Genomic DNA, 21,007 nt, shown 5'->3' with positions numbered 1-21,007 from the left:
AACATGTACACACATAAAATAAAATTAATACATCTAACCAAAGAAATTTCAAAGAAAGTAATCATCCTGGGATTTGATCTGTCACTGATACAGTTCTACACTTCTTGTACAACATTCTTCACTCTCTATCACAAATCATAAATGGTAAATTTCAGTATTTCCTTTTGAAGTCACTGAACAAACAAGAACCAGCAAAATACTGCCACAATGATCTATGACAGTACGACTCTTACAAGGATTAAGCAGGTACTCTAGCTACAGTGTTCAGTGATCACTTGATTATCAAAGAGTCAAAGAACTGGAGTTACAAAGAAGCTTGGAGGCCACCTAATCTGTCTTTAAGGGGAAAGATGAGACCAACTGACCTGTTTATGTTCAAACAGATTCCTGAGCCCATTCCTCAAGTGCATTTCCTGCCCTCGAGGGTATTAGATGTGACCGTGGAGTGAAGGATGTCTTATAGAGGATGGGCACTTCTAGGCCCAGCCCACAAGCTCCCATCCCCAAGAACAACCACGTTCTGCCCCCCGAGCTGAACACACATGGATGGGGAGACACTGGGGGTCCACACTCAAGGTGAGGAATGGAGCATGGGTCTGCCAATCACACTTGGAGGGCGGTTATCAACCGCTAACTTCTATTTGGACGGCCACTGAGATCGGGAGATTGGACGACAGCAGCTAGAGTTGTCCTAAGTCCTATCTATCCTATCAATATTTTCTTTCCAAAAACGAATTTAAAGACTCTCCTGTAATCTTTAGGATGAGGACTCTTCTACTAACTGTAAAGAGCAGAGCTGGCTTGTGAAACCACAGGCAAGCCATTTAAACTGTCCGAGTCTTGGTTTCCCTACCTGTCGAATAGACGGAAGAGCTGTGTAGAGTTTAGGACTTGAAATGAAATCCCTCCCCATGGGCATGACAGCTGGCGCACCGTATGTGAGCTACAAAGAGTAAGCTGATCCATCTCCGCATCTGTATGTGGTGCTGTAAGCCCTGTCCAAACCTACAAAGCAAGCGCTCTCTACACACATCTCGCTCAGACCTTTAGCTGGGGTCAGACGATGGCATGCATCCTCCTTGATGGTCTGGTCTTCCTCCATGATGTTTGACATGGGAACATTGAGGCTAACTGTGTCCTCATCAGAGGGCTAAAAAGATACAGGGAATCATGTCATTCAAGAGAGAAGTCTTGTGGATGCAGACAAAGAGAACTCTGTAAGAAAGTGGCATCCTAACCTTAACAAACAGCATATTAAGTAAAAGACAGCAGAGATAAAACCCTACCCATGCCAGGTAGTGGTGGTACACGCCTTCAATCCTAGCATTTGGGAGGCAGAGGCAGGTGGATCTCTGTGAGTTCAAGACCAGCCTGGTCTACAGAGTGAGTTCCAGGACAGACTCCAAAGCTACAGAGCAAAACCCTGTCTCAAAAAAATGTATATATATATCCTACCTATACAAATTCAGAAACAGCAACCTGATGGCCATGTCTGCACTTAGGAGAGTGGCTCTTCACAGGTGATGGTAGGCATTTGAGCAAGACTTTCAGGACAGCTCAGGAGGCTGTGCTTTATGAATGGGAGCTGGCTGTGAGTGAAGATTTACAGTGCTAACACTGTACACACACCTCTACACATATACGTTGGCCTGAAGCCTCCTTAGTTTTCTCCCATTCTGAGCTTACAGGCACAGGCACTATTGGACCATGCAATACCCAATATAACAAGGGAATATTTGTAGACAAACAACCATGTTAGCCTATGGTGATATTTTATTTGTATTAAAATGTTATTTGTATGTTAATAAATAAAGTTGCCCGGGGGTCAGAGCTATTAGCAAGCCATAGGTGGTAGCGTACGCTTGTAATCCCAGCACTTGGTAGGCAGAGCTAGGTAAGTCTCTGTGTGTTCAGGGACACAGCCAGCATTGAATACACATGCCTTTAATCTCAATACCAACTGTAGAAGACCTGGAGGTCTGTACAGACAGGCAGTGACGAGGCAGTCATGTGGTTGGGTTTACAACCAATGAGAAGGCAGAACAGAAAGTCTATATAAAGACTTTAACACAGGAAGTAGCTCTGTTTCGGAGAGGTAGGACCACCACAGGAGGAAGGGTAAGGTTTTTGCTCTTAGCTCTGACCTCTTGGCTTTCTTCTTTGCTTCTGTGTTTCTTATTTAATAAGACGGTTGGTTACATCTACATTAGCCCTTAGCCATATTCTTACCAAGAAAGGCACCCTCAGGTCTGACGAAAGGCTAATTTACCAAAACTACACTGTGGTTTCACAGAAGCAGCACCAGGCAAATGACAGTTCTGTCCGGTATTGTATCTAAGGAGTGGTGTTCTGTGCGACTTTCAGAACACATTTCTATGAAGTAACGGGAGTTAATTGTCTCTGATGGCTCCTTCACCACACCACTGATTCAGAAAATCTGTGTATTGAGAAAATCTGTGATTCTGTCACAAGTTAAGATACAGATCCTCATTTATTTTCCCATCTCCATTTTGGTGTTGCTATTTAGTGACAAGTGACAAGCATCCCAAGCCACAGGGAGCAGGGCCTCCCCAGAGCACACTCAGGTGTGTGGCTGGTCCCTCAAGGCTTGCTTGGACACATGAACAGACTGTTTAGAAACGGGCAGAAAACAAGCAGGAATTTCACTCAGCAAACAAATATTCACAGATCCCCACACGTTCTTCCTTAATCATCTTGGGGAGAACATGCATTTACTGTTTTCATGACCAATGTTAAGTCAATCAGATAATGGCAACCGTCAGAGAAAAGGTACAGGGGTGACTACTGACCCCAACAAAGAGGTTTAAGTGGGGCGTGATCTTGGCCAAAACTTTTACAAAAATAACACACCATGCAGTAAAAAAAAGAAGTATTTTAGGTGTGCTTAGACAATGAGTTTAGCATGTGAGATGGGAAAGGCAAAGGGAAAGCCCATTCATTTTATTCTACTGAATTATAATCATTTCTACAGTCCCCTTTCCCTCCATCCACCTCCTACCCTTACAGTTAGCAGAAATCCGAAGATATGTGTTTAATTAAAGGGGGAGAGTAAATCCTGGGGCTCTCTTCAGAATGCTATTAGCATCCTACTTACAAGAGAGAGAAGGATAATGAAGCTCTTTGTGTGATGTTTTATTAATGAACTTAATTACTCTTAGAAGAGAGATAAAGGAGAGCTTGTTTCAATTTAATGGAAAATAAGCCCAGGGTGGGTAGTGTCTGCAACAATGGTCCATTTGAGGGGACTGAGGAGTTTTCATGAAGTCCAAGGGGTTAAACAGACTGTAACATAGAAAAGCAATGTGTTCAGCATTCCCACCCCACCCAGGAACCACAGCCAACTCGCCTTTTTCTTCCTACTAATTCTTCTTCAAAATGTAAAAAAAGAAAAAAATTCTTCATCAGAAAAATGCTGAGGAATTTTAATTTGTGTGCGTGTGTGCATGGGTACATGCTTTCTTATGTGTGTAGCATGTGGAGGCCAGAGGTCAATGCTGGGAATCTCCCTCCCTCCCTCTTCACACTCTTCTTGAGCCAGGGTCCCCTCAGTGAACCCAGATCCCCCGATTTGGCTGGGCTGGCTGCCCTGCAGCTCCAGGGCTCCGCTTGCCTCTCTCTTCCTCACAGTGGGATTGCTGGCCTGTACTTCCGGGCCTGCCTTTTCCAGCAGCTCTGGGGATCGAACTCCAGTCCTCATGCTTGCATGGCAAGCATTTTACAAGACTAACCAACCCATCCCCCTAGCCACCAAATTTTAGGTTGTTTTGTTTTGTTTTTAAATACACTACTTTATAGCACATTTTGTGGAAAATAAACTTTTCTGCTTGCTAAAGCTCAAAATCAGAAGAGAACTAGAAAAAAAAAAATGTCCTGAAATCACATTCAATAAAAATGCGATTTCTTTAGATGAAGTAATGGACATAATCATTGCAACCTCAGGAATACCCTGTGGATCTAACAGACTATACATGAAGCAATAAAGACATGAATGGTGGTTGGTCAGTGTGGCGTACGCCTTTAATCCCAGCACTCAGGAGGCAGAGGCAGGTAGATCTCTGAGTTCAAGGCCAGCCTGGTCTACATAGAGTTCTAGGACAGTCAGGACTAGACAGAGAAACCCTGTCTCAAAAAACAAACAAGCAAAAGACATAGATGTTGTGTTTCATTGCTAGGGGAAGCTCTATCATGCCAGACTGATTTGGCTGAGCTTACAAATAAATTTAATTTTCTGAACAGAACACAGCTGAAGTGCCAGAAATATAAATACTGTTTTAAAAACTGTAGGTAAGGGCCAGTGAGATGGCTCACCAGTAAAGGAGCTTGGTGCCAAGTCTGATGACCTCCCTGAGCTCAATCCCAGGAAGCCACACGGTGGAAGGAAGGAACTGACTCCAGCACATTGCCATCTAACCTCCACACATGTTGGGACACATATGTACCCTCTGAACACACATATTAACTCAAACATTTTAAAACTACAATGGCGCCGGGCGGTGGTGGCGCACGCCTTTAATCCCAGCACTCGGGAGGCAGAGCCAGGCGGATCTCTGTGAGTTCGAGGCCAGCCTGGACTACCAAGTGAGTTCCAGGAAAGGCGCAAAGCTACACAGAGAGACCCTGTCTCGAAAAACCAAAAAAAAAAAAAAAAAAAAAAAAAAAAAAATACAATGGCTAGTTACAAATATTTCAGCAAATAAGCTACTCAAACCCAGTGCACATTTGATTCCTTAATACTTCTGAATATATATCACCACGCTTCCCTAAGTTACTGTTGAAGACAGGTACATTTATTTAAAAAAGTGCTTCATACTTGTACAGGACTTGGCCCTTTCATAATGTTTACTTAGTGTTGAAGAATATTCTACATAATGTGGGAATGGAAAGAGGAAAAGACAGAGACCCAATTTTTGAGTTATTTCCAAAATAAAAAGATATGCAGAGTGACAGCAGTTAATATTTGCGTAAGCCTGAGGGGTTCCAAGCCATGTTCACAAATGTGATTGAACTGTCAATTCAAATCATTCAAATGCGCCAGTGGCTTTCTCCAGAAAAAGACTTCAGTGGACATAGACAGATGGGCCCAGAACAAAGGACAACACTGTGTCACCACATTTACCTCGGTGGCAGACAACCGCTTATCTCCATTGTCACTTCCAACTCCCGAATCAGAATCCTTCTTACTGGGTAGATGTCATCATCATTGAATTTGTTTAGGAAAAAAAATGAAAAATCATAAAGTTGACCCCAAGATATACCAATTAAAATGTAATAACTTCATTATATAAAATTTATCATTATCATTGTAATTATTATTATGTGACAACAAATCAGTCTAGTTCTAAGAACTACTAAGATATGGGCATAATGAAAACTATACACACCTGCTGAGAACATCAGAAATTCTCTGTATTGTGGGCTTCCTCCTCTGAGGAACAAGCTATTTCTTTGAAACAGTTACCAATTTTATTTTATTGGTACATATATAGAAATAGTAAGATTATATAATTGTTTTTCTCTCATAGGTAATAAAACATTATTTTCAATCATTTTGAAAATCTTTCCTGTGATTAACTATACCTGGTAATATAAATATAAAATAATCAAAATATATTTAAAGCATTATTTTGAAAATGCCATTAAGGTGGCATGAAATTTCAAGTCACCCTGTTTAGCAAAAAGCAAATCAAAAGATCCCTGCCCCGGAGAAGTCTCAGGAAGAATCTGTTTCTTTAGTGTCACTGTGGAAACTCTGTTCACTGGATTCTCATGGCCTGTCTTACAGCACAAATGGCCCAAGGATGCTTGAACAGATATTAACAATCTCACATGAAACAAGAAATGGGAAAAATTTTCCACATTGCATCTTAAAAACTGAAGCCCACGGGTCTTAACAATATTAAGACACAACTAACAGTGTGCAGGTATACAGAAAATTGATAACTCCTAAAAATATTTCAGTTTGATACAGTCATTAACAGTAGGTCTAAGACAAGGTCTTGCTATTCATATATACGTACAGTTCAGGCTGACCTAAAATTCATGATCCTCTTTCCTCTGTCTCCTAAATACCGAGATCACAGGTGTATGCTACCATGCCCAGCTTAATAACACCAATTTTTAAACAAATGTAATGTTTTACCATAATAGTTTGATATAGCCATGCCAATTGTAAGCATAAACATCCATTATAAATCTTGTTTATGAGCATCCACACACATGTTCAGGAAGAACTGATTATTGATGAGAAGGTAGATTAGAGTTATTAGAGATTCTCTCTAGCATCCATTTTTTGCATGCCATGATTTTCTCAAGCTCAAAGTCATACATGTGAATCACACAGATGGATTCTGGCTTCCAGTCATCTGGGCAGCTGTGGCTAAGCACACTCTAAGCAGGCTCTCTCAGGGAGGAAGGCATTAACTCACCTGTCTTCTACATGCTGGTGTAAATGAGGCCTCTCCATGGCGTGGAGGTAGAGGGGGTCAGTGGTCTTAATCTGGCATGCTTGTATACTCAGATACTTAAATATGTGCACTTTGCCTTTTGTGCAAATCTGTGGAGAAATCAGTAATGCATATTTACTTCTCAGTGACAAAACAAAATGTAAGTTCCGGGTCTCTGACCATGTAATTTAATCTTCAGAACGTCATGGTGAGTAAGCCCCTAACAATGGATACTAAACACACAAGAATTCTCAGGACTGTTCCCTCCAGATTCTACTTTGAACAGAAAATCATGCTCAAGAAATCCCTAACCTTTTACAACTACTAAATTCTAAGAAAAACATATTTAAATGACAATAGTATAAGATTTATAAAAATCAGACAATATTGGTAATAGTCCAACTCAAAAGGTGAAAAAAAACCACAATTATATTCAAGTTCACAGAGAGCAATTAAAACTTGAAAAGATAATCATAGATTTAATAAGCCATTATGCTGTTTAAAAAGAAAATAAATTATAAAATAATTTCATTTGTATGCAGAAACATACATACTTTGTAGTGTTCTCACAGTTTTACGTTTGATCCCAGTCTCAAAAATATCAACAATCGTTTTTAAGATGTTTAAATTCTGTTTTCCCAGCTAAAGAATATATTACCCTCTTTGTGGCCCATATACTCTATGAAAAAGCTTCAAGTGTATGACTGAGTGGTACATTATCAAACCTATAATTCTGGCCTTGGATTGTTTAAAAAAAAATGGTAACACAGATGTGGGCACAGATGTGATGCAGCCTGAGGCAATCTATTAGTCAGATTTACTTAAAGTTCTGCTGTTGGGGGGTGCTGACTGCATCTCATCACACCTAGTGCAGTCTGGGGTGTGCAGAGGGTCCCAGAGCAGGGGCTCTGTGGCGACTCACTGTGCCGCTCTGCATAGGCCTGGCCACGGCTCTGGGCGAGTCCTCACCTGAGCCGGAGGGGACTGCAGAGGGTTGTTCTCCAGCAGGAGCACTTGTAACTGCTTCATCTCTCTAAAGCAGATGGGGATCACCAGAACTTTGTTGCAGGAAAAGTCAAACTTTACCAAGGGGAGATCTACGAGTTCTGAAATGATAGCGAAAAGGGGGAAATTAATAAAGCAAGAATGAATCTCAGGAAACAGCAGGATCAAGTGGCCCCACACTCGAAAATTAACTTTCCGTGTACCTGGAGAGGAGCTGTTCGGCAAAATCAAAAGTAAGCTGTGCTAATGTTAGGAATACATGGCACGTGGATAAAGTATTTCCCCAGATGGGGGACCTTTTCCTGGATGCTTAGTCATTACAAACCGTGCTGGGAACGCTTGCCATTCACATTATCCGAAGAGCCAGTTTTCTTCCAGCAAAGGGACTGAATGAGCCGTGTCACACAGAACATGTTTGTTCTAACTGTAGCCCATTTTCCTGAAGCACTTGCTGACCATGAATGATATGCCAATTACAGAAAATCCTTATCTATTCACTGTCACTGAGTTGGCATGGGCCCAGAAAGAGTTTCCGCAAATATGTTCCTGATTATCTCAGAGGTTGGTTTTGTTGTTGTTGTTGTTTTGTTTGTTTTCCTAGTGCTAGCTAATTTAGGATTTTCCAAAAGGCCCCATAATTCCGATCCAGCTGGGCTTCATTCTGTGGCCTCTGAAGTCATCCACGGTGCAGCTCATAGGAGAGGACGCTGCATTTAGCCTGAGGTTCCCACCCAGCGGCACAGCAAACACTCGGCAATTTCAAGCATTCAAACCCAAACTGGCAGCTGCTAGGAACGAAGTCAAATTCCCAGAGAGCCAAGCGAGGCTGAGCCATGCCAGAACCTAGGGTGACACTGGCAGATCTCGGAGCTGGCTGGGTGGCGATTACGGTGGGGTCACTTGAGAACAGTGCCCTGCACTTTGGGTAAGGGAGCTGTTTAAAGGCTAAAATATAGTGGCTTCGAATACTTCTGGCCTTCCAAAGTGGAAGATGGCTAGCTAGGGAGAGGACCTGAAGGAGAGGGCACCAGCCTACTCCACCACATGACTGAGGCTTTCAATCAACTCTACAGGACTACTTCAGCTCCCCCAACACCACTCCCTTGGGGTGAGAGCAGCGTCTTCTCAGGACTCAAGGCCCTGGGAATGTTAGGGGCTTTCCTTCTTTCATACCTCACCGCAGTACTCGGTCTTCCAGAACAGACTAATGAGACCGAAACTCTAGAAGGATGAAGAACACCCAGCTCCCAGGTTTCAAAGTGAAGTCTGTGCAGGCTCCGAAGGAAAAAACTGGGGAATTGTATTTCAAAACATATGCCAAGGAATCTGTATGCCCACACTGCCCCGAGCAGCTCAAATGCCCAGTGGGGGCAGCCCCGAGTCTCGGGCCATACATACATACTCCCAAAGGTTGTTCTGATGTGGCTGGGAGGAGACACAGGGGCAGCTAGGCTGTGGAGCTGGAAGCAGGAGAGAGAAAGGAAAGGGAAACTAGGACCCTACCACAGCAGGACCCTGCCATAGTAACACCAGCCACAGTAAGGACCCTACCATAGCAGGACCCTGCCATAGTAACACCAGCCACAGTAGGACCCTGCCATAGTAGGACCGGCCATAGTGTCTCTATTGCTGTGAGAAACACCATGGCCAAAAACAACCTGGGGAGGAAAGGGCTTATTTCAGCTTACACCTTCAGTCCATCACGAAGGGACGTCAGGGCAGGAACCTGGAGGCAGGAGCTGATGCAGAGGCCATGGAGGAACGCTGCTTACAGGCTTGCCCCTCAAGGCTTGTTCAGCCTGCTTTCTCCTAGAACCCAGGACCACCTGCCAAGGGGTGGTAACCCCCACAGTGGGCTGGACACCCCCGCCCCCCCGAGAAAATGCCCTACAGACTTGCTGACAAGCTAATCAGATGAAGGCATTTTCTCAATTGAGGCTCTCTTCCCCGATGACCTGACCGTGTGTCAACGTGACCAAAAACAAACAGACGAACTTGTATGTTACAGTGTGTAGGTCAGCTAAGGATTGGGATTTCCAGGGCAGGGTGACTTCAGAGTTAAGCGGTCTCACCAGGGCCAGAATTTAATGGCACTCTGCGTTCTGTGGGCCATGGCTTTTATGACTCCTTTGCTAGAAGAAATGGGGCTTTTCAGACAATAGCTATTATGCAGCAAGTGTTCCCAACTATTCTTTACCAGTTAAAACGAAGACTAGGAAGCACGAGGAGGGGACCGTTCAGGGGAGTGGAGAACTCTCAGGTGAAGAGGTAAGGATGCTTTTCCGACGGCCACTGCCTTGTCCACGGGTTCCAGTGCGCAGTGGGGTCGGGAATGAGAACTCCGCGGTCTCGCGGCGGTAACGCATAGGAGGTTATGACCGCCTTGCAAGGCTGATCCAGGAAGGGTCAAGAGGCAGAACAGGTAAAGGAAGGAGGAGAGCCAAGAAGCGGGAAAGGAGGAAGTGGAGAAGCAGCAAAACAGGAAAGAGGGAGGCAAACAGGAAGAGGAAGAAAAGGAAGAGAGGAAAGGAAAAGAGGGAAAAACGGAGGAAAAGAAGAAGAGGAAGAACAGAGCAGGAGAAAGGCAGCGGGGAGGAGGAAAAGGGAGGGGAAGAGACGAGAGGAAGGAGCGGGAGGTGGGAGAGGAGGAAGAACTCGACACCTCTCTCTCCATTCCAAGAGAGGCAATGACTGACTGCGTCAGTCCCCCGCCATCCTGTCCTAAAAGAAGGAAGCATGGCCTCCCCACTACATCAGCTGTAAAACTACACAAAACTGACTGGGGTGACTGGGCTGCAAACGTCTATTTTTTTTTTTCCCCTCCTCAAATTTAAAAACATATGAGGAGAGATTTCCCCAAGAGAGAAAATGTAACTAAACATGGGAGGTCACTGATAGGCTGTCCAGTGGCATCAACACTCTTGTCCACCGGGCTCTCTAGACTAAGAAAGAAACTTGATATTCAGATTTTTTTTTTCCTTTTAAAAAGGACGCTCCAGTAAACTCACATTTTAGCTTTGGGTGTATTTTAAAATATCAAAGCTGAGAAAACATAATTATGGAAAGGCAGAGCATGGTGTAACTTATTTTTTTTTTTTTTTTTTTTTTTTAGGGAAAAGAATGTTCTTAAGGTAGGAGAGAACACGGTAGAGAAACACAAACCGGGCTCGGCAGGTGTGCTCTCTTCCCAGGTGCCACACTGCCGCCACACAATGATGTCACTGGTTTTTCCCTTCTGGAAATGGGTTCAATTATTTATGACATTTCCACAATGATTATCACAGGCACTTAAATGCAGAGGGGCTTCTTAATAGCAAGCCTGAAAGGCTACACTGTGCAGATGTGCTGTCAATTAAAATTTTGTTTGTAGTTATAATTACTATTATTTGCAGTTATTATTATTAGGGAAAATGGGGCTTTTTTGGTTTTGTTTGTTGGTTTTGTTGTTGTTTTTGGTTTTTCAAGGCAGGGTTTCCATGTGTAGCTTTGGAGCCTATCTTGGAACTCTCTGTCAACCAGGCTGGCCTCAAACTTACAGAGATCCGCCGGTCTCGGCCTCCCAAGTGCTGGGATAAAAGGTGTGTGCCGCCGCCGCTGCCACCACCACCACCCCCACCACCCCCCGCAGGAAAACAGTTTTCTGTACTCAAGGAAATGAGACTGCACAAGAGCCAGTGGAAAAAGTCAATCTCTTTATACGAGATTTATATCTCAGATAAGGCAATGAGTCCTACACGGAGGGAGTTTCTAATCCTTCTTGGAATGCAAGCCAACATGAGCAAAGGGGAAACACCGGAGTCCTCTACCATCAAGCACAGTGCATTTTACAAAGATTCACCACACTGTTTCAGAAGCTGTTTCCATGTCTCGAACAAGAAAGTAGTAACAGGATGGCAAAACTCAGGCAGTTCTCACACTAATAAATGCCCCATGAACTGGATGCCAGCTGCTTCCAAGTGTGCACTTTCGCACTGAGATGCCTTTCAGAAAAGTCACGGAAACTTGCTACTGCAGAAGCTTCCTAAATGCATCGATGCACTTACATAAGAAGAGTTAAAAAGGGGTTACCTTATAACCTGTAATGGGGCAGCATACTTAAGTTAGGAAACAGTGAAATCAAGCCGGTACTGACCTGGAAGCATCATCCCTACTAGCTAGCATTCATAGGGCTTGAAAGTGCTGTGCATGCTACCTGAGGAAAAAAGTCATCTTCAACCTTACCCAGCTCTGAACCCCAGGAGTTACAATAATGACTGGTCTGGCAAGCCATGCCCACTGGTGCAATAGTGGCTCAGACATCATACAAATAACCAACCACTTTCTGATTGGATTTAAGTCCACCCTACAAGATGAAACCCAAATCTAGCACCATTAAAGATGGGGCCAACAACCTATGGTTAGACAGGTAATAGGTCCTGGGATGGAATCTACTATTATTATTCTGTTAAAAATTGCCATTGACTCCTACTAACTTATTGTTATACCCATAGTTCAGTGCATCTCTAAACCCTCATCTGAGAAAAAAATAGAAGACTTTCAAATGGCCAAATGAAGAGAATAAGAGATTCAGCCCCAAATGGGACATAAATATTCCACCCTCTTCTCCTCCCAAGGCTTGGGCTTCATTGGGAAGGAGAGGGTGAGAAGAGTGTAACACCCAGAGGCAGTAGATAACTACAAGGGAACAATGACCTCTGGATACAGCAGGGCAGCTTAACATATGAATCTGCAGCAGCTGCAACAGCATACACAAAACCTATGCAAGACCAAACCCAGCAAGGAGACGGAAAGTGGGCAGAAAATCCCACCCCAGCCTTGGAGTTATTGCGAATGTTAGCTGCTGGGAGAGAGAGAGACAATTTTATCTAAAAAGTGGAGCCCCTGGTAAACTGACCATGCTCCCATGGAAGGCTACATATCCAAGAATACTTGGGTAGTACAAATTGGTCTTGAGTTAAAAAAAAAATAGGACACAAAGTTGGCTGGTAGGCTGGTAGGAAGTTAGGGTTTGGTAAGAATTGGGGAAGGGGGAGTAATAGAATCAAAACATATTGTATGAAACTCTCAAAGAACTATTAAGATTTGTAAAGTAGCCAGGCGGTGGTGGCGCACGCCTTTAATCCTAGCACTCGGGAGGCAGAGCCAGGCAAATCTCTGTGAGTTCAAGGCCAGCCTGGGCTACCAAGTGAGTTCCAGGAAAGGCGCAAAGCTACACAGGGAAACCCCGTCTCGAAAAACAAAAAAACAACAACAACAAAAAAAAAGATTTGTAAAGTATATTTTGGACACCAGAGGGCCCTTAAACAAAATCTATGGAAATCAACGTGGTCTTTGGAAAGCTGAGTATGTTTTGAAGAAGTACTTGGCATTCTGCTTCTCATCTACTGGCTCCTGACCAGTGTGTGTGGCATGTGTGTTGTGGTGGTTAGCTTGAATTGTCTTACCGAAGTTGGTTAACAGGGAAGATCCAGCCCAGTGTGGGCAGCACCATTCACTACAGAGGGGTATGTACTATGAGCTATGTACTAATGGAGAAATGAACTCAGCATAAACAAGCATACAGGCATAATGCATTCTCTCTCTGGACTGACTCTGCATGTGACCAGCTCCTTCACGTTCCTCCCGCCTGATTTCCTCATGTGACAGACTGTAACCTGGAACTATGAACTGAAATAATCGCTTTTCCTTGGGTTGCTTTTTATCAGGGTATCTTATCACAGAAACAGAAATGAAATTAAAGTGTGTGTGTGCCACGTGTGCACGCACACTTTCCATGTACATGTGTGAACCGGTGAGAGGCGGAGTTTGTCATCAGATGTCCATGGCTCTCGCTTTTGTTTGTTCTGACTTGTTTTCATATCTGAGGCCGGATCCCTGCTCTAATCTCTCTCCCCTTGCTGTGATAACACACTCTGGTGTAAAGCAATTTAGGGGAGGAGAAGACTTATTCTATCTTCCAGGTCACACAGTCCATTGTTAGAGAGGTCAGGGTACAAACTGAAGCAGAAACCTGAAACAGAAACCATGGAGGAACGCTGCTTGCCGTGTTACTCTTTGCTGCCCTTCTTACACAGGCCAGGACCACCTGCCTGGGGATGGTGCCACCCACAGGGAGATGGACCCTCCTACAGCAATCAGCCATCAAGACAATCCCTCATATAAGTGCCCACAAACCAACCTGATGAAGATGACTCTGAGACTCTACTCGGGTGATTCTGGGTCATGTCATGTCGACAGTTAATGCTAACGAGGCCAGTCTCTCACTGAACCGGTAGCCCACTGATTTGGCCAGAATGCCTGCCAATGAGCTCCAGGGATCCATTTATCTCCACACCTCTTCAGTGCTAGGGCTGCAGGTGCACTCTGCCAAGCTCGTACCTGGCTTTTCTGTGAGTGCTGGTGAGCTAAACTTATATTTTTATGTTTTTGGACCAGCACTTTGCACACTAAGCTATTCCCACAATACCCCTGAAGCACTAACAACTTCTAAGTAAATATGTCTTTATGCTTAAACCCTCATGCCCTGGACCTGTGAGACATACTACTGCAAGAGCCCATGCAGGGCTGTCTAGGGGACAGATACTATGACAAGTGTCCATGCCGAAGCTTTGGGGCCATCACCGGTACTGATAAGACTGACCCCAGTTCAGGGGTGACTCAGCAGTAGCGTCACCCTCACCTAGAGGCGGAGTGCAGACATTGTGGGTTCTCAACCAGTGTTCCCAGACCCCAAAGCTAGAGACCCTGATAGCCAGGACCTACTGCCAAGCTTGTCCCCTCCAGACTCTTTGATGTTCATGTTCTGGAACATCACACACCTGCCCCCAAAGAATGCATTCCACCATGTTATGGATTAGCCAAGCCCCTCACCCCAAAATTCAGATATAGAAATCCTAACCCCAATCATTGAATGGTATTTGGAGATGAGGTCTTTAAAGGGGTAATTAAGTGACACTGAGGTCATTACGGTAGACCTTCATCCTCTGGTGTAACAGCTGAAAGAGATCAGGACACGGACATAAATAGTGAAATGCTCTGAGGACACAGGAAGAAGACCATCTGTGAGTCATGGGAAAAGGCCTTGGAAGGAATAACCTGGTCAGTACCTTCATCTCATGCTTCCAGCCTCCAGAATGGTGAAGAGACATATTTCTGTCGTTTAAGCCACCGTCTCCGAGGTCCTTTTCATAGCAGCCCTTGTTTTTGCTCTTTTACTCTTTTGGGGGACTCGCCACCCAGCTCCCAAATAAATTTCACATGGACTTATTATTGCTTATGAATGCTCGGCCTTAGCTTGGCTTGTTTCTAGCCAGCTTTTCTTAAATTATCCCATCTACCTTTTGCCTCTGGGCTTTTTCCTTTTCTTACTTACTTTTCCTTTACTTAATCTTACTTTTACTCTTACCCCATGGCTGGCTGTGTAACTGGCTCCTGACACCCTCTCCTTCTCTGGCTTCCTCTCCTCCCAGATTTCTCTTTCTATTCTCTGTGCCTCCCAGCCTGCCTATCCTTTCTCCTGCCTCACTATTGACTGTTCAGCTCCTTACTAGACCATCAGGTGTTTTAGACAGTAAAACAAAGTAACACAGCTTCATTGAGTTAAACAAATGCACCATGAACAAAAGTGACACACTTTAAAATACTATTCTACCACAAGCCCTAGAAAGCTAACATACCTCGCACTAATGGTTGTGTTGCTATAGCACTGATTCACACTACAACTTGAACATCATTGTTCTGATATCTGCCAGTGAGATTCAAATTATTAATAGCAACCAGTGTGCTGTTAACACCAGACCCACCACCCCTCACAGAAGTGAATGGAAAGAGTGACAGCTCCCGCATTCTCTTCATCTTGCCCTCCTCTCTTACCTGGTGGTAAAACCTTAAGGTAGTTTCTTCGGACGTTCAGCTCTCGTAGAGACTTCAGCTGGCCTATCTGCTGGGGCAAGGTGGTGATCTCGTTGCAGCTGACATCCTGCAGCAAGAAGGGGGTTGGGAGTTGGGGATCAAATAGGGATAATAAAACGCCTTTTTCTTCAAGCATTTCATTGAATTCGCCTCAAAGAACTTAAATGCTTGCATAACTCCACATTATACTTTTATACTGCTCTCCAGGTCCCCAGTCAGTGGATCTCAACAATGAAGAAAAGGAGTTTGGTTTCCAATGTCCTTTGAGGGAAGAAAAGACATCAGTGACATTCACTAGCTGTTTTTGTCACTTTTTTAAAGGTGCTTAGACCTTATTCAATACCCACCACAAACTTACAAGGCAATATTACTACCTAATATTCACAACTCGAAAAAATGAGGCTTTGTGACCCCAGAGAGGCAGGTGACAGTTGACATTAGGAAAGAATTACCAGCCACTGTTACAGAAGGAAAGTTACACGAATTCCCATCACACCAAGCTCTTACACAGAGAACTATTAGCACACCAGCTGGTCATGTAATTTATACACGATATATAAGTCCAAATGGACTTCCTATAACATGGTAGAAAGCTGTGGCCGACCACTGCACCACACATTTGGTAAGCAGGTCTGTGGGGTACAAGGATTTTGTCATCTCTGTTTGGGAAGGGTAGTATCCCACTAATCCTTGATTAGAAGCAGCTGGTGCCATGTAAAATAAAGACGTGGTTCTTCTTACCCTATAGAAACTCATTACCCCCACCCCCCCCACACACACATACACACACACATCTTCCCTGCAGTTCCAGCTGCCGGGCTTTGCTTCCTTCTCCTACAATTCTAGAACTTCCTTCAGTCTGACTATGTTATCTCTCAAAAGGACTCTTGCCCATGACATCCTCTGGCTGGCTTCTGTTTCTCCCCCAGCCCTCACATTTACCCCCTCAGAGCTAGCCCAGTGCAAGTTCCATTCTGTTGTTCATCCACTTAAGCTTTAGCAAAGCCCAGCCCTTGTGGGGCAGTCTGTCAGTTTCTCCAGGGCCATGCTTTGAATGTTCTCTCTTGCATCCGACACTCAAGCCATGCAGTTACCACTGAGAGTTTTGGTGTAGACCATACTGTTTCACAGTCCCAAAACTCATTCAGGCTTCCCACCCTGCTTGATACACAAGCTCTGGCATGTCTTCTTGGTCTCCTACTCATCTGTTATGGCTCAACTCAAGCCTCAACTCCTCTCTTTGAGACCATTCCCATGATCCTCTCCTGCTCTGAACAACACCCAGGAATGGATATTTTCCCCTTTCCCTTTGCAGTCCTATACAGGAAGTATGCATCTAATTCACTTGCTCCCTTAGCCTCCTTCTCCTGCAAACATGGGAGTTTCTAGGTGAGAGGACCCATGGCATATTCTCTCCATCTTTCTAGCAGAATGCCAGGTGTAAGGCAGGGATGAAATTTCCAATACCCTCTGATGTAGATGCCCCATAATACTGTGGCTCCTTCTACCTTGCAGCTGGTACCCCAGAATGTTTTAACCTATCACTCAAATTTCATTCAGGTCCCATTGGCTATTATAGAACCAAAGACAAATTCAGGCTATGAATTCTCCTGGTGAGGTTTAGTCATTCAACAGCCCACATTATTTATGAACCTGCAAAACATCCTTTCACTTGAGAGCTCACCAAGGCCTTGTTACAAAAAGTCCATTTCACTTTCTTTCAGACTAGATGAATGCAACAGTAACCAGTCAATGTTTTGCTCACTACTTTAACCCCACAACCAGGAGCCCTGTTGGAGCAGGGCTATGTCAGTCGGCGATCCCTATCTTCTAGCTTTGCCGTCTCAAAACCCTCAGGTGATCCTCATCAGTCACAAGTCTGCCCAATGGACACGACTTCACAGAGGCACAATTACCACCTCTGGTGCAAGAGTACGAGGCTGCAGTCTACAAAAATGGTATGCATGGAAGAGGTGACATACTGCAATCTCCTGCCATCAACTTGGTGGGGAAGCAGGGTGAGAAGGGTTAGGGTCACAGCATTTCCAGGATACCACCTTAGCGGCTGCCTTTCTCCTGATCTAGAAAAGTCACACACACCTCCAGTGTTTAGGACAAAACGACAACAGACCTCCATCAGTACATCCGCAGAAACAAAACTGTACAAGAAAGTAAAATCAGAATTAGGTGGTGGCCTAAACCTGATCAGCCATGAGGTCCAAAAGCAAATCCTTCCTGTGAGAACTGGATCTGTGCATGCCTTAACTAAGTTATAAATCAGCAATGGGCCCATTCCATTCTGGTTTACAACAGCCCTCCCAAGCAGATCACTCCACTGTACTCCAGACTCTAGAGGAGGCCTGGCCCGGGAGTGATGATGTCAGAAGTGGAGGAAGGGTTGTAGGGAAGAAGCTGTGGGAATCATTTCCTATCTGTGGAGAGGATTCGTGTTACTAAACTATCAATTAAGTTTCTGCAAGTCATGTAAGTGAGCACATGGGAAAGCTTTGCACTGCTTACAAAGATACGTCTCAGCGGGAAATCAACAATTTCCACAAGTTTCTTAAAAGAATGAGTGGGAAAAGGGAAGCCAAAGGATAACCTATACGTTTAGGGCAATACACTCACAGAATGCCCTGTCCTGAGATCAAACTCAGCCATTCTTAGGGAGAACTACAGATACCTTGCCCTGTGTCAACTGCTCCCAGTTAATGGTAGCATCGAAGAATGCTGGACCCCTAAAGCCAGGTGACTCCTCCCGGCACAAACCCCCAACACCATGGCCTTCACGAACAAAACCAACTCCTGCAGGCTGTATTTACACACGTGCTGGCAGACACAGCACCTACTTACTACACATACTACACTACTGCATCCCAAAGGCGCCCAACTGTCCCACCCAAGAGACGGGACACCCTGGACAAGTGCGAGCACAGGCCGCTCAGATTTTGAAAAGTGTATGTCAACTATGTTAATAATACTCTACGTTCCTACTAGTTACGCCTCCCAATAAAATGGTAAGCAGAAAAATGCCAAGCAAACTTATTACATAAGGGAGGGACAGGCTGTATGCCACTGTACATTCAATATGGTTTAAAAAAAAAAAAGGCAAGTCCTACTCCCCAGGAGCCACTGAAGCTAACCAAATTTTTAAAGAGGTTATGAATTTCATCATTAAAATAAACCCCATGGGTAATTATGTCTAATTAGCTGGAGGAGGAGAAGGAAAAAGAGATAATAGTCTACATGTCTGGGGATGTTTTGGTCTTGAAAATACACAAGCAATATTTCTCGAATAGCCTCATTTTCTGGAACATTTCTGTGCAAATTTAGCCTAAGTAAGGCCTAGAGCTTTTTAAAGATTACTTTTGAAAAGACAATACTCAGAAAAATAAATTAAAAAATAAATAGCAATGCCTTACTGCAATTAGTGAAAATTACCAGACTATTAATTCCGCATTCATTTACTTACTAGAATATTCAAATTAATTCCTTCTGAATTTTCTATTAGCCCCAAGCTGCTACGTCTCAGAGAATAACTAACCCGAGCGCCAGTGAAATTGCTGTGCGTTACATGTTATAACATCACAACTGTACAACACAAGAATCATGCGTAACTGTTACAAATATTTACTGATTTAATTCTGCCCAATAGAGAAGCGAAACTAATCATAACAATATTAATACTCAAATCTAAGCTTTTCATAGACCAGGTGACCCAAATCTGATTTAGAGTCTACCAATGATTTAAACCACACTCAATGATAGAGTGGTATAATACCAGCAAAAGAATGTCTGAGAAAATTAGGTCTCTTTGTAGTTGGTGGAAAAGCAAATGATCGGCAGTCTCCAACCACCACAGAACCACCACAGACCCATGCCCTTCTACAGAGATGCCTTTTGTACGTTATGGTGGTATTTTACTTGTACTGAAATGTGATTTTAATTGTATGTTAATAAAGTTGCCCGGGGGTCAGAGCTATTAGAGCCATAGCAAGAGCCCGGCAGTGGTGGCACACGCCTTTAATCCCAGCACTTGGTAGACAGAGCTAGGTAGATCTCTGTGTGTAAAAGGATACAGTCAGCATTGGAGACACACGCCTTTAATCTCAATCCCAACCACAGAAGACCTGGAAGTCTTTACAGACAGGCAGTGACGAGGCATGGGTTTACAACCAATGAGAAGACAAAACCGAAAGTCTTTATAAAGACAAACACACAGGAAGTAGCTCCCTGTTTCGGAGAGCTCTCTTGGCTGAAGCAGGAAGGGTAAGGCTCTTAGTTCTGACCTCTTGGCTTTCTTCTCTGAATCGGCTCTGTGTTTCTTATTTAATAAGACGGTTGGTTACATCTACAGTACATCTCACTCTGCAACTTTAGGCAAGTGTCTTACTCTCTGCATGCTCATATAAAAAGGGGAGGTGAGCGCCAAAAGAGTCAGTTTGTAAAAGGCACCTGCTACCAAGCCTGAGGACTTGAGTTCACTCCCGGACACCTGGAAGCCAATGGTGGAAGGAGGGCGCTCACTCTGCCAAGTTTCCTAACTTGCACACACCGAACAAACCAACAAATAAATGAGTATTAAATAATTCTAATTTTCTCTCAACACTGGGAAACCCCGTGGACTACACAAGAAATAATGAAAACACTAAGTGGTACTCAATAATGTCAACTTTCATTTCTTGGTAATAAAACAACCTTCAATGCCTATGGTCAGAACTTGAAAAAAGAAAAAAAATACTGTATATTGATTTAAACTTGAACCCTTTCAAGCAACCTTTGAGGTGATGGACAATCTCCTAACACCCTTGCCTCTCCAATGTGAAACTGTACCTCATAGCTTTCCACATACCACAAACACATGCTTCACACCCTGTTCTTGATAATAAACAGAAATCGAAGCCACAGAGGGACCCTGAGCAACTCCTGGGTTTCCACAGAAACCAAAGAGGTCAAAGACATTTCCAGAGACCACTAATGGACAAATGATTACAGCGGGCACATTGCCACACCATCCCACACCCACCTCAGAGGCAGGAACATTAGGCATAAAATGATGGGGGAGGAATCTCTTCAGAAGTTTGTCATCGGTCTTTTAGCTCAACTTCCCTACACAACCAAACAGTTCATGAAAAGAGGATTTAAAAAACCCCAAGTGTCTAGGGAGGGCCTGGAAACACAGCTGCCAACCAGTACGACCGAGTCCAGCCTGGTGAGCTTTCTGGTTACAAAGGCAGGTTCCTCAGTCAGGCCTTGGGTTCTTTTGCTCACCCAGTGAGGGAATGGGTGAGGACAGAATAGAGAAAAAGCAAACACGGTCGGCATGCCACTCAGCACACAGGAGCAGTGTGGAGCTTCCGAGCCTTTGGCAAATGTCTCATCCATAAAAGGCCCCAATTTTATTAAGCTGTAAGTATGCTTGTTCACACCATTAGTGTGTTTGTTAGTATGCCTCACAGCTGCCAGTTAAGTGTAACATGTGGCATTTATAAAGCACCTCTCACCCCATGCACCTCATCATTCAGCCAGACTGCACAGAAAAAGAACCATGCTTCCGGAGACGACTCCGCCAGTGAAACCCTCGGAGGAGCACTGAGTTTATATCTCCAGCAACCATGGGAAAAGAT

General features: G+C 44.1%; 1 protein-coding gene across 6 annotated transcripts in view; it reads right to left on the bottom strand.

Moving 5' to 3' along the window:
* Lrch1 (leucine rich repeats and calponin homology domain containing 1) overlaps positions 1-21,007 on the bottom strand; it is a 201,801-nt gene that overhangs the window by 65,469 nt on the left and 115,325 nt on the right. For all 6 annotated transcript variants that reach the window (XM_052732751.1, XM_052732754.1, XM_052732749.1 and 3 more), the window contains exons 4-8: positions 15,342-15,447; positions 7,434-7,570; positions 6,447-6,574; positions 5,138-5,201; positions 1,045-1,150 (exon numbers count right to left, since the gene is read on the bottom strand). In XM_052732751.1, coding sequence (XP_052588711.1) covers positions 1,045-1,150; positions 5,138-5,201; positions 6,447-6,574; positions 7,434-7,570; positions 15,342-15,447 — 541 coding nt within the window. The remainder of the gene's footprint in view (positions 1-1,044; positions 1,151-5,137; positions 5,202-6,446; positions 6,575-7,433; positions 7,571-15,341; positions 15,448-21,007) is intronic.

This window comes from Peromyscus californicus, unplaced genomic scaffold, assembly GCF_007827085.1.
Source record: "Peromyscus californicus insignis strain IS unplaced genomic scaffold, ASM782708v3 Scaffold_12__1_contigs__length_115047231, whole genome shotgun sequence".
NCBI classification, from domain to species: domain Eukaryota; kingdom Metazoa; phylum Chordata; class Mammalia; order Rodentia; family Cricetidae; genus Peromyscus; species Peromyscus californicus.
Note: the sequence above shows the minus strand (reverse complement) of the source record. Positions and strands in the feature narration are given on the sequence as shown.